This window comes from Artibeus jamaicensis, unplaced genomic scaffold, assembly GCF_021234435.1.
Source record: "Artibeus jamaicensis isolate MK-2021 breed Jamaican fruit bat unplaced genomic scaffold, CSHL_Jam_final contig_588, whole genome shotgun sequence".
Taxonomy (NCBI): Eukaryota; Metazoa; Chordata; class Mammalia; order Chiroptera; family Phyllostomidae; genus Artibeus; species Artibeus jamaicensis.
Window position 1 is genome coordinate 2,718,284 of NW_026521895.1, and position 13,873 is coordinate 2,732,156.

General features: G+C 33.8%; 1 protein-coding gene and 1 non-coding gene across 10 annotated transcripts in view; both read left to right on the forward strand.

Annotated features, from left to right (window-relative positions):
• Window positions 1-13,873, forward strand: part of HEATR5A (HEAT repeat containing 5A) — a 103,885-nt gene that overhangs the window by 35,184 nt on the left and 54,828 nt on the right. For all 9 annotated transcript variants that reach the window (XM_053670514.1, XM_053670507.1, XM_053670512.1 and 6 more), the window contains 5 exons: window positions 658-908; window positions 3,078-3,189; window positions 5,551-5,703; window positions 6,638-6,737; window positions 11,758-11,867. In XM_053670514.1, coding sequence (XP_053526489.1) covers window positions 658-908; window positions 3,078-3,189; window positions 5,551-5,703; window positions 6,638-6,737; window positions 11,758-11,867 — 726 coding nt within the window. The remainder of the gene's footprint in view (window positions 1-657; window positions 909-3,077; window positions 3,190-5,550; window positions 5,704-6,637; window positions 6,738-11,757; window positions 11,868-13,873) is intronic.
• LOC119061178 (small nucleolar RNA U3) lies at window positions 8,576-8,788 on the forward strand. Its single transcript, XR_005084737.2, has one exon. It is a non-coding gene; the product is annotated as a small nucleolar RNA U3 (small nucleolar RNA).

The following is a 13,873-nucleotide window of genomic DNA, read 5'->3' on the forward strand; positions in this document are numbered from 1 at the left end:
ATATTTTGTTTGTTAGCTGTTTATCCCAGGGTACATATTTAAGCAGCAGTTGACATGAGGTGTTACATGTTTTGGTGAAGGTGTGTATTGAATTATTACAAATGCGGACATGTTTTTTTTTTACTGGTAGTGGTACTCCACTGTCTTTGTAGTTGATTAGAAATATATTTACGACCTAGCAAATCCTCAACTTTAACATTTTGCTCTCATATAAGAGCAATATGGTAGACAGGAAGTATACTAGACGTATATAAATGTGCCAGAAGGGATTTTTTATCCTCCAAAAAAAAACAGAGATTGGAGCATGGCGTAACATTTCTTCTCAAGATGCTTGTTACTGGTCCTTTTTAATTTTTAGTACCGCCAATAATGATGTCAAGGTAAAGTGCACAGAACATTGGCTTATTTACGAAATACAGGTTTTCTTTTGTGTATTGGTTTTATTTAAGCCAGTTTTCATGAACTATATTAGAAGAAATAATTTTGGGGCATAAAAAATTATTTATAATTATGTATCACCTTTCTATTCTGATTTAGGTTTTACTAAAGATAATAATACTTTATTCATGTGACTACTTATTCCTCTGACTGTGTAATTGCAAAATGAGTTTTATCTGGGTGGCTAAGGCATCTTTTATTTTTTTTCTGTCCTTCCAGGCGTTCTTGACAGTGTCATTTCAGTTATTCTTCATCCTAGCATCTCTGTTCGACTAGCAGCAGCTTGGTGTTTACACTGCATTGCTGTGGCATTGCCTTCATACCTAACACCTCTCTTAGACCGTTGCCTTGAAAAGCTTACTGTACTGAAGTCTTCACCGGAAGCAGTGACTGGCTTTAGTTTTGCTGTGGCAGCTTTGTTGGGAGCAGTGAAACACTGTCCTTTAGGAATTCCTCACGGAAAGGGCAAGGTAATGATTTCATTCTCCACAGATACTAATGACATTTTAAGGTTTCCTAAAACATCACAGTCTTCTTGTGTATCACCCAGTCACAGCCGTGCAGGACAGATTTCTTAGCAATCAGCTATACTACTTAAGTGTAAAATATCAATGTAATTACTATGGAGAAAGCAAGGGTTGGTTAAATAATGTCTTATCCACACTTAAACAGGAGTGCTTTCTGTTGAAAGTATTTCTACCCCTTGGTAAAAGAATTTGTTCCTGAAGGCTTTATTTTGCTATGTATTAGCTCTGCCATAAAATACATTTAAAATCGCATTGTGAAAGACAAATAGTGCTGAAACAAAAATCTTAAACTTCATTTAATAATTTTGTGATATTATTTTGAAATTAAATATAATCAGATAAAGTAGATACTTAATATTCTTAGGAAACAAGATTTTCCATATTAAAAAAAAAGAGCTACAATAATAGAACCAAGAAAGTTAAGTAAAAGCCTATATGTTAAAGTTAAATTGAAAATACTACTAGGAACTTATAATTTCCTATTTTTAAATACACTTATCTTCTCTGTCTAGTAAATACCTAAAAGCAGTAACAACTAAGTAGCAGGGACACCCCCTAGTACACAGATTATGGCTCTAAATACCTTTTCCAGCAAAGGAATCAGAGCTTCATAGAGTGGCTGGTTCCAGGTCGGGGGCAGGAAATGCACAGTATAAGCCTGGATATCCGGTCATGCCAGAAAGCACAGAAGTAATCACCTTTACAGTGTGTTCATTTTAAAAGAATACAAGAGGTAACTTAAGGGGGTTCCACTCACCAAAGATTGGGATAATGTGTACGTCAAAAAATAATGGCAAATGTGGATTGAAGCTCAAAATATATACGCCCTCATGAGTTCATAATGATACTAAAAAACAGTCACCCTCAAATTGCATTGCTGACCAAAACTATGGTTTTCTTAGTAAATATAGTGCTTTTGAAGGTAGTGCTTTCAACCAGATATGTGATATAGAGCCTAATGAATAAATAACTCCATGTTGATATGCAAAGAATTTCGAAGAGAACTAAAGAAAAAACTTTAGTGAACTATAAAACATAAAGTATATTTTCCTTTTTGATAAGTAGCTAGGGATTGCAGTTTGTCAGAGACGGTTGTTTCATAATGAAAGCCCTCATAGCCTGGGCCTCACACACAAAAGTATTTCTTTTAAAATAAATTACCACTATTCATTGCTTTCTTATTGTCATTCCTTTGTCTTTATTAATGAGTATTCTAGTATATCTTCCACAATTAACACTTTGCAAAAGAACATAACCACTATTTCAGAAATTATAAATGTACTTTGAGTATTGCCAATACCATTTGAATTAAGGTGATTGACAACTTTGGGAAGTGGTACGATTCATTGATTCATGGCACGTACATTCCCAGGCATGTGCCATGCATGCCTGGGAATTGAACCAGCAACCCTTTGGTTTGCAGGCTGGTGCTCAGTCCACTGAGCCACACCAGCCAGAGCCCAATATGAAAACTTTTAACCTCCATAGTATACAGCCACTCAGGTATCAAAGTGGTATGCAAAATTTTTTAAAGTAGGATTCCTGTACGGAGGCTTTTTCTGGTAGTGACTATCTGAGATGGTTGCCAAAAACAAAAATAAATTCTATACAGCTAGACTTGAACAACTGTACAATGTCACATATACTCTAAAATCATAGGACTTCTGTGTACACGTAATATGCCATATTTAACCTCGAAAACTTACTTTTTCTTGTTGTTTCTAATATGACGTTGCTCTGTGATGTAGTTTTTTACATCAGTGATTTTCAACCAGTGTGCTGTAGCATTTTGAAAACGTGGAATACCTATTTAGTCAGGGACACTGACCTCTTTTCCCTTGAGTTTGTCCAATTAAACTCCAGCACCAGCGGAGCTGTCTGGTGTGAATGAATCAAAAGTATATATTTTTTAATGTCAGATCAGCAAAATATATATTTTTTGGTGTGCTGCAGAATTTTAATAATTTATGTGCGGCATGAGATAAATGGCAGTTCTTTACCGATTAATATATGTGAGAATTAATTTTTCAAAAAATTACTCTTGTCCTTTGCCCAGTAATCTATACACTGATATGCTTTTTGTTTTTGCTTTTTTTTCTTATATGTAAATAGATTATTATGACATTAGCAGAGGATTTGCTGTGTTCTGCTGCTCAGAACAGTCGCCTTTCAGCTCAGCGCACACAAGCTGGATGGTTACTGATTGCTGCTCTGATGACGTTAGGTAACAGTCTTGTGGAATGTTTACGTAACTGTGAACTTCTTGTTTTCTGAATGTAAAATATGGTAATGGGTGATTTGACCAGACTAACTTTCAGTGTGTACCAGGATTGAAATATCTGCACAAATATTTGTTTTCTACCCAATCACCTTAGGAAGCCATATACTTTATTCTCCAAAACATTTTTCAACTTATTTGAAATTCTCTTTAAGATCAGTGTGTCAAGCATAAATAGGATAAGCCAATTTGATCGTCTTTCAGTCTTAACTTTGAATGACTCTGGCTTTTTCAAAAATCATTTATATCCATCTTCAGAAAAAAACATTTTCCAAAATACAACATAGGCAAGAAAACATACGGTAGTCTGTGAATCCATTTCTATAGTTGTTGTGGGAATTGGTAACACCAATAAGGTAATTACATTGAAGGGGATAGGATTCATTTAAATTATATTTATTAAAAATCAGTATGTATTCTATGGTCATGGCTATTATAGTTATGTCCTATAACTTTGAAACTCAATTTTATTACTTTATTAAAGCTATATTTTGATATAAATCTATATAGTCATGTGATTTATTGCTAGCATATAATAGTGGCTGGATTTGACCAATAAATTATTTTGACATCTAGTAATTTGATCTAAAAGGGGCTTAAATTAAAAGAAGCAATCATAAATGAGGAACCACTTTAAGTAGTGTTCTTGAGATTATTAAAGAGATATTGGACTAGATCGGGGTTCAGCCTATAAGCCAAATTTGGCTTGTTGCCTGTTGTATACAACCTGCAAGCTAAGAATGGTTTTTACCTTTTTAATGGTTTTAAAACAAAGGCTATTTTTTGTGACATGAGACTTATATGAAAATCAGTTCTCAGTGTTCATAAATAAGGTTTTATTAGAACACAACCACACTCATTCGTTTACATGTTGTCTGTGTCCTTCAGGCACCAGTCGTAGCAGAATTGAGCAATTGCAGTAGAGACTGTATGGCTTTAAAAGCCAGAAATATTTACTCTCTAGCCCTTTATAGAAAATGTTTGTTGGCCTCTGGCATAAATCATCATTTCAGTGTTGTGGATATAATCTGCTAAGGTTTTTATTTGCCCTTGGCTGGATGTTTCACATCTGCCATACCAATATTCTTGGTTAATTAAAGGAGAAAATAAACTACGTAATAAATGCAGTATTTCAGCGGATAAAACTTTTGAAAACAAGGTTATTTCTTTGGGAGAAGACAATAAGAGATCCTTTTTTTTAAAAAAAAGTAGTATATATTTTACTGCATATTCACAATCCACTTAACAAAAAAGAATTAAAATTTTAAATTAACGTTTTAATTACTTTGTTTTCTTGAGCTGTATTCTATTCTTATGCATTATGATTTTCCTTTATTATAATCTTTAGAATGTGTTGCTAATACCCTAGCAACTTTCAAAGGGGATCAGTGAGGTTATTGCTATTAAATATCATGAATTCATAGGTTTTTATGTATTTATGTGTTATAGCCCATTGTGGTCATTATTTCTTTTGATCCTCACATTGTCTCACCTTTAGTCAGTGGGGACCCCTTCAGGTTGGTTCATGTGTCCTTTTAACATGAAGCTAGTATTTTGTGTTATAATGTGTTTATTTTTGACATGGCAAGATGTCCCAGGTTTTACATTGTGCCCTAGGCTTGCAAGCAGCCTCCTTTGTTCAGTGAGTTCTGCTTCTTTTTTGTTGGGAATGGTATTCATGGCAGTCTGAGTGCTTTATTAATTTTGCCTTGCCGTTTTAACAAATTTTGCCTTTTCAGCAATTCCTTCATCATTAAAATTCCCATCATCATTTTTAATACATTCACTATTCTGAACAAATGTTAACTCAAGTAGACCACATTCAGGTCCATTCCTCAGATACGAACTACAACATTTTTAACCTTTTTTGCTACACTTGCCAGTTTATCTGATGCCACATAAACCAACTTTGATTTACCTAACGATATCTATATGCCTTACAGATTTGTGGATGGCTCATGAAATGTGCGTTATTTTTGCTAGGTATAATATTATTGTATTTTTTTTAATCCTCACCTGAGGATATGGTTAGCAATTTTTTTTAGAGAGAGAGAGAGAGAAAGAAACATCTATGTGAGATAGAAAGATTGATCAGTTACCTCCCATACAATCCCCAACCAGGGATTGACCATGTAACCTAGGCATGTGCCCTGACTGGGGACAGAACCCGCATCCTCTCAATGCAGAGCCACAGTGTGAGAAAAGGGACAAAGTATTGCAGTAGTGGGTTAAGATATGTTTATTAACAGATTTTAAATAGCCACCACTTTGGGTTCTTTTATAAGTGATAAGTTGAATAAATTACAGGTCCCGCAGTTGTCAGTCATCACCTTGCTCGAGTTCTGCTGTTGTGGAAGTGTGTGTTTCCAGTGTCTCCTAAAGATCTAGAAACAGAAAAGAGCCGAGGAGATTCATTTACCTGGCAGGTAACCTTAGAAGGACGAGCTGGTGCACTCTGTGGTAGGTGGAGTTCAGTCTTTTTGCTCCCTTTCCTTTGGCTTTTCCCACTCTTTAACTTTACACATACTTGTATGTTCAATTGAAGAGGGACAGTCTTTCTATGGTGATTTTTCTAGGTAATTGAACATAATTGATTATGGTTAGTTGGGGATTATAACAGAAGTGTATGTAATAAACCAAATTTGATAGTTCTTATCCTTAGGGTAATACATGTTTTATTAGATGTACTCCAGTTGAGAAATGTCAAGATTGCTTTGCCTTAAGTAGGCACTTGTTCTTCATTTCAGAAATACTAGAGTTGGATTTATTTAACATTGATTAAATATGTTTCCACTTAGTTTTTTATATATAAAAATTGTACCCTTTATAATAGATAGGCCTTTAAAAATAGTATCCATTATGAAAATTTGAGCTAAGGAAGTCCTTGAAAATACATGAAAGCATTGATTTTGGTTTTGTGTGTTTATTCATGGTGTTTTTTACTCCTAAGAATGGAGAACAATCTTGAAGTTAATCTTAAAACTCAGTCTAACTTTAAAATACTCTTTATTCTATATATGAAATTAACTCCATATAAAAAGCTATGTGTTTCAGGTAACATCTACAAAAACCTAACATACCGCTCAAAAGGAGCTTTGTTCTGTATAAATAGTATAGAACTAGCAAACTTTAGGGTCTAAACTAATTTATCCTTCTATTTTTGAACTCAAGAGCTGAGTAAATCCTCAGGAAAGAAACATTTTAACTTGATTGGTGGTCTCTTTTAGTAATTCTAGGGCCCTACCTTCCTTTTTATACTGGAGTTTCTAGAATTTCTTTTTAAACACATTTCTTTATTCATCTAATAAAAATGCAAATGTTGTGGCACAGTTGAATGCTTTTTTTTTCATAGTTCATTACACTCTGCCAAGTGAAAATCTGTTCTGTTTTTCAGCTATCAAGACCTTTGTTTCCCACTGTGGTGATCTCCTTACTGAGGAAGTAATTCAGCGTCTTCTTCCACCACTTCCTTGTGCTGTGGATTTGCTGACACAGTAAGGATCTGCTATTTGGATTTGATTTAAACAATTGTAATAGTAATCAATTCCCTGGTTATGTAATATTTTTAAGTACAATAATAAGGCCAGTTTCCATAGTTGGTAAATGATACTCTTTTTGTACAAGAAGGCAAATATTTAGTTATGTGATTTATTTTTTTAGGCTAGGGTTTTGAAAAGAAAAACATATTGGAAGGAAAATTACTTGGTGGATAATGTATCTTCTATACGGTTAGATTTAACCAAGAAATTAAATTATCAAGCCTGTTAACCTTTTCAGGTATGCATTTTACTGGTTTGTCAGAGCTGTTCTGTGTGTATAAGAACCAGATGGTTGTTAACCGTTTCAGTTTTTTGTTTCTTATAGTTTTCATATGTTTGACTTACAGATATATGGTAAGAAAACAGAGAAAATCCAGTATATATCACAAGCACTTATAATTTCCAAATTGGTAAAATGTATAATTTAGAGAAAGTCTCTCAAGAAGTATTTAATGATGTAACACTTTGTATACACATAAAAATATATTTAATATGTGGCTTATAAAGCAGAATAAAATGAGCTGTAAGGACCAGATAGTAAACTTTTAGGCTTGTGGGCCATATAGTTTCTGTTGTACCTACTCAGCTCAGTTGTTATAGCTGAAAAGCAGTTACACTCCCTGACCTGTGTAACCCAGTTGGTTAGGCGTTGCCCCACAAAGCCAAAGGTCGCCTCCTCAATCCTGGGTCAGGGCAGATGCTTGGGTTGAAGGTTCCGTCCCTAGTGAGGGCACATACAAGAAGCGACCAACTAATGTTTCTCTCTTCTGTTGATGCTTCTCTCCTCTTTTTCCTCCATCCCTTCCCCCTTCTCTAATAAAAAATAAAATAGTTTAAAGTATATTTAAAAAGCAGTCATAGATAATCTGTCAGTGAATCAACACAGCTGTATTTTATTATTATTTTTTAAATACTATACTATTTTTTCCTTTTTAAGATTTTATTTATTTATCTTTAGAGGGGAAGGAGAGAGGGAGAGAAACATCAATGTATGGTTCCCTAGTGTGTCCCCTGCTGGGAACTGGCCTGTAGGGGACTGGCCTGCAACTCAGGCATGTGCCCTGACTGGGAATCGAACTGTGATCCTCTCGTTCACAGATCTGTGCTCAATCCACTGAGCTACACCAGCCAGGTGCACATAGCCGTATTTTAGTAAAACGTTACAAAAGTGGGCAGTGGGTTGAATTTAGCTACCCCTGAACTAGAATGTTAACAATATTGTTGAAGTTATCTGTGTGCTCCACTCTACCATTCTTACTGCCTTCCTTTAGAGATAATCACTACCCTGAATTTTATAGTTGTCATTCTCTTGCATTTTTAAAAAGTGTACCTTGTATATATGTTTCCCTAAATAGCACATTGTTTAGTCTTGCTTGGTTTTGATCTAGCACACAGTATCTTAACTGTTTCTGAGACTTAACTTTTTTTTACTCAACATTGTTTCTAGATTTCATTTATGTGTAAGTTTTTTCATTCATTTTGATTTCTGTACAGCAGTGGGGCCACATCAGCCTCGTGGTTGCTTTCAAAGGGCCAAAATAACTTTAGGACTATATAAATGTAACTACTCCTTAACTATTAAGGAAGTGAAATTACATTTGGCCCTTCTTGCACTTTTGATTGTCTACTTTTGAAATTTTAATTGGAATTGCACTTTATAGATAAATTTGGAGATAACTGATATTTTTACAATACCGTAAACATGACACCTCTTTTCTTTTGAGGTATTTTATAAAGTATACAATTATTTTCTGTATGAAAGTCTTATATGTCTTTTTAAAAATTAATTCCCAAAGTCTATCCTTTCAGGGATCATTTCTATAGTTAGTTACTAGAGAAGTTTCTCTGAATGTGTAGAGCACCTGAAACCAAGAGGAGGAGGTGCAGTGTTCTCTCCTGAGCATGAAGTTGGCTTTGGTGTTGCTTTTGCAACTGCCAATAGCCATTTATGATCCTTCTTCTTTTCCTTTGGAAGAGTAAGAGGGAGAGAACACAGTCTGAGTGGTAAGGAAAAAAAAATAATTCCCAGATACTTTATATTTTTCATTGTAGTTATTAAACAAGTATTTGGTAGTGTATATGTGTGTGTGTGTGTGTGTATACATATACATAGTGTATATATATCTCTTTATTGCTATTGTATAAAATGCAGTTGATCTTCTCTCCAGCCACCTTTCTAAACTCTAATGTTAAACATTTACTTGTAGATTCTGGATTTCTGCTTGTATAAGCTTCATTCATTCATTTGTATTCTCTCTCTCTTCCTAATGTGCTAACTAGATAACTACCATTTAAAGCTGAATAGAAAAGTTTAAAAGGAATGTTTCTCATGTTTCACAAATAATAATATTTGCTACGGGCTTTTTGTTAGATCTTTTTTATCAGCTAAAAATGCTAAGCTTTCCTGGTTTGTCACATTTTGTTGTATTTTTATTATGAATAGGTTTTGATTTTTATTAAATGGTTTAATCTGATAATTTTAACAACTTTTAAAAATGTTATCGACCAATTTTTTGCATAGTTGCATTCTTTGGGATAAATTGAGCTTGAAATAATATCTTAATTATAAACATGTGGATTTGGATTGCTTATATTTGAGTTTCTCCATATATACATATTCACTGGTGAGACGCACATGTCTGGGAAGCAGTATGGACCTGGTACTTTTTTTTAACTATATATTCCATTTCATTAAATGTGTTGACCTTCTGAGGTCTGGTTTGGCATAAATTTTCCTCAATGGTTCCAGTCTGAATCCTAGGAGTATTAATATGTATTATTTTCATTTTTTCAGTTTAAACTATTTTTAAGTTTTATCATTTTAAAATGGTTTAGAAGTATGTTTTAAGTTCTATTGTTTCATCTCTCTTCACTAATTTTTTATCTGTTTAACCTATGAATAATCGAGAGTGATGTGTTAAACTCCCTTATTGTGATGCTGGTCTTTTTAGTTTTTCTCTGTAGTTCCATTCATTTTGCTCTTTCATAATTTGAGATTAGTTATATAGGAGTAAGTCTCTGATTATTATTTTATATATGGTCTTTTTCCATGTCACTGTGTTTTTAGGTATGTCTCAAACTCTGTGTGGTTGTGGTTTTTAAAAATTGAATCTTCCACATTCACTTCTGGAGATCTTTTCATTTTGTCTTTCATGATTCTTAGTGTTTTCTAACACTTTTTTCTCCTTTTCTTTCTTTTGCATTCTAGATAATTTCTTTAGCTATCTCTTTCACTTCAGTAATTCTCTAGTCAGCTGGGTTTAATCAGATATGCCTTTGCTTCTGCCAGGCCTCGGAACAATATTAACCCCCTTTTAGAAATTCCACCTTATCACCTCTACCTTGCCATGGGCACAGGTTCAACCCATAGATTCATATGTCTCTATCAGCATCTGTGTCCCACTCTCATTTCAGCTCATGTTTTGTTTCATGCTTTTTATATTTGGTTGGAGGAAAGGAAGTTGGCCTTGGAGAGGTCAGTTTCTGGATGCCTAATATTGCAGATGGGCTCTAATCTGCTTTCCTAATAGAAGCAGAAACCACTAGGAACTCTTTTCTAAATTCTCATTTGGTTCCTTTTGCCTCAATTTTTTAAAGAAAATAATACACACACCCTTCTAAAGTAAATTTTATTGTATTTAAAACAATGAATATTGCAGGATTTTTTAACACCTTGCTAATGTGATTGAAACAGTTTTCTTATGTCAGAAATTATTTTCTCATTTGGTTTCAAAGAAATACAAAAATGCTGTCGATTTATTCTTAATTCCCATAATAAAAAAATTCTGCCCTGGTTTATAGATTTTTTTTGTACAGTTTTTACTAAGCTGAATGATATAAAATGAAACCAACTTTTTAAAATAAAATGGCAAGTCAAAATAAAACTCTCTTCTAGGAAACTAGAAATAGCAAGCAGTAGTTTTCTAGAAAATACAAATGAATAAACATTGCCAGAGTTTGTCAAAATACCTAGAAACCCCATGCTGTGGCAGCTTAGTCATTTTATTCCAGTGTCACAGTAAAAGTGATTCCACTGAATTTCTGAATTACCAAAAGAGATGAAAACCATACTCCAGGTGGTAACATGATACTTTGCAAAGAGTAATAATTCTTTAATAAATATTTGTTAGATGAGTGAACATTAGAAAAATGTCTTAATACCAGTAATGGGAATAAACAGAAGATAAAACAGTTTATGGATGTAAAAGAAGAGGCCCTGGCTGAGCAGCTCAGTTGTTTAGAGCATCATCCCAATACAATAACATTGCGTGTTCCACCCCCAGTCAGGGCGCACATAGGAATCAACCAGTGAATGCATAAAGAAGTGGAAGAACAAATCAGTGTTTCTTCCTCTCCATTACTCTATCTCTAAAATCTATAAGTTAAAAACATTTTTAAAGAAAGTAAAAGAAGAATGTGAAGAAAAATGGTAAGAGCTTTTGTGAATAGAACTGTAGGAGAAACATTGGCTCAGCTTGAGCTTTTCTAGAAGAGAATGTGCTTTGTGAGTTTTTATATTTTCATGATTCATTCCTGTTTGGTGATTGATTTTTAGATCAAGTTTCTAATTAACACTTGGATTTTTTCCTAGGTATTGTATTTGTGTCTCCTGTTTATTTCTTTGATTTTTTTTCTATCACAATAGTGTTTACAAATGCCAAATAACACATTTTGGAACTTAGCTAATTGTTTTATTTTCTAGACAAAATACTTAATGTTTTTAGAACTCTTAAGCTGAAAATATAGTTTTGTTTTATGAAGTATGATAGAAGAGATAGCAAAATGATTTTCATGTGTGGCACTTCTAATCCCTCTTATAACTTATAGTCACATTTATTTAAAAAAACAAAAATAAAAGCACTGATGTTCATTAATAATATGTTTAGCCATTCTATGTTTATATATCAACCTTATAATATTTGTACATTATTATATAATGTACTTACTTAAAATATACTTTCTTTTTTATTTTAAGGCTTTCTTCAATACTAAAAACATATGGAAGTCCTTTGAAAACTCCATCAGTAGTTTATAGACAGAGGCTTTATGAATTACTGATTTTATTACCTCCTGCAACCTATGAAGGTATGTGCTTTAGATCTAAGTATTTCATTGTTTGTAGCTAGCACAAACAATAAAACTTTTTGTTTCAGGCACTTTTAGTGCCTGAAACATTTTTTTAAAACCCTACTTCTTCATATCTTATGTCTCTCTTCTGCGATAAAAAAAAGTCTGTAGTTCTATGTGGGAGAGAATGAATAACAAAGATTAGTCTTAATTCTATCCAGGAATTTGTACAGCATCTATAATGAAAATCTGTTAGAAATTTGGCCGTTACGAGTTTCCCTCTAGAGTGATTGTCATGTGCATTCTTTTCCACTGTTCCATTCTTAACTCTACCCAGATAGAAATTTAACATTGAACTACAATGGTATAACTGATTTTATAAAGTTTATAATGTAGGTCTTGCTGTTATTAAGCTCAAAGATATAAAATAAACTTGCCCCTATTTTAACATTAGTCCTAAAACTGTTCTTGTAAACGTAAAATAGTTTTAAGAAAAACTGTATACTACTACCACATAACTCAAGGTACTTGTTTTAAGAGGTAAAAGTTAGCTCTGGCTGGTGTAGCTCAGTGGATTGAGTGCGGGCCTGTGAACCAGAGTATCGCGGTTTAATTCCCAGTCAGGGCACGTGCCTGGGTTGCAGGCCAGTTCCCAGCAGGGGATGCATGAGAGGCAACCATACGTTGATATTTCTCTCCCACTCTTTCTCCTTCCCTTACTCTCTCTCTTGAAAAATTAATTAATTAATTATTCTTTTAAAAAAAAAGAGGTAAAAGTTAGAAATAGTCTCCAGTGGGAACTTGTATATTTTTTTAGTCTTAATTTTCAGCAGACAACACATTAAATTGATTGTTACCTCAAATCAACTTTTTTGTTAAAATACTTTTATTGGCTTATATCCTTATACTGCAAATAAATACAATATAATATATACCACAGTAGCTCAAAACATTAACTTATAATATCTCTATTGGCCTTTATTGTTTATGTAAGTGGTATTATTTGTGCCTCTATTCCCAAGTCACAAATACACCTTGCAGCCCTGGCTGAGTGGCACAGTTGGTTTGAGTGTTGTTCTATAAACCAAAATGTTGCAGGTTCAATTTCTTGTCAGGGCACATACCTAGGATATGGGTTCAATCACCTGTCGGGGCACATAAGTGAGGCAGCTGATCAGTGTTTCTCTCTTTTTCCTCTCCTTTCCTTTCTGAAATCAATAAACATATCCTCAAGTGAAGATTTTTAAAAACTAAATTTAGAAACTTGAGTTTTTTTAATTCACCTTTTATTATCCTCACCCTAGGACATTTTTTCATTCCTTTCAGAGAGACAGAGAAAGAAAAACATCAATTGGTTGCCTTCTAATATGCATTCTGACCAGGGTTTGAACATGCAACCCTTCAGTCTACAGGGTGATCCTCCAACTGACTGAGCCATGCTGCCCAGGGCAAAATTTTAAATTTTTTAAAAATTAAAAAATACATACAGCATCCAGCAGAAGTAACACCTTCTTGAGTGTGGTTGATAGAGTAATATGAGTGTAATCATTTATAGTTTTAATTTGAACATTTCACCTAAAATGTCATAAGGTATGCCTGAATGTGATATTGTTATATTACAGAATCATATGTTTATGATTGTGTAATAGAAGATTTTGTAATAATAAAGGGATGTTATATGCGCCAGTATGTGTATATATACACCTAGCAAAATGTTTGCTATAAAGGAAGCATTTAGTCCACACTTCTTTTTTTTTTTAAGATTTTATTTATTTATTTTTAGAGGGGAAGGGAAGGAGATAAGGAGAGAAATATCAATGTGTGGTTGCCTCTCGTGTGTCCCCTGCTGGGAACTGGCCTGCAACCCAGGCATGTGCCCTGACTGGGAATCGAACCACGATACTCTGGTTCGCAGGCCCACGCTTAATTCACTAAGCTACACCAGCCAGGGCTTATCTGCACTTCTGAAGAACTGAAATAAATTAATACATTGCCATTCTCAGTAAAACATATCCCCAAAACCA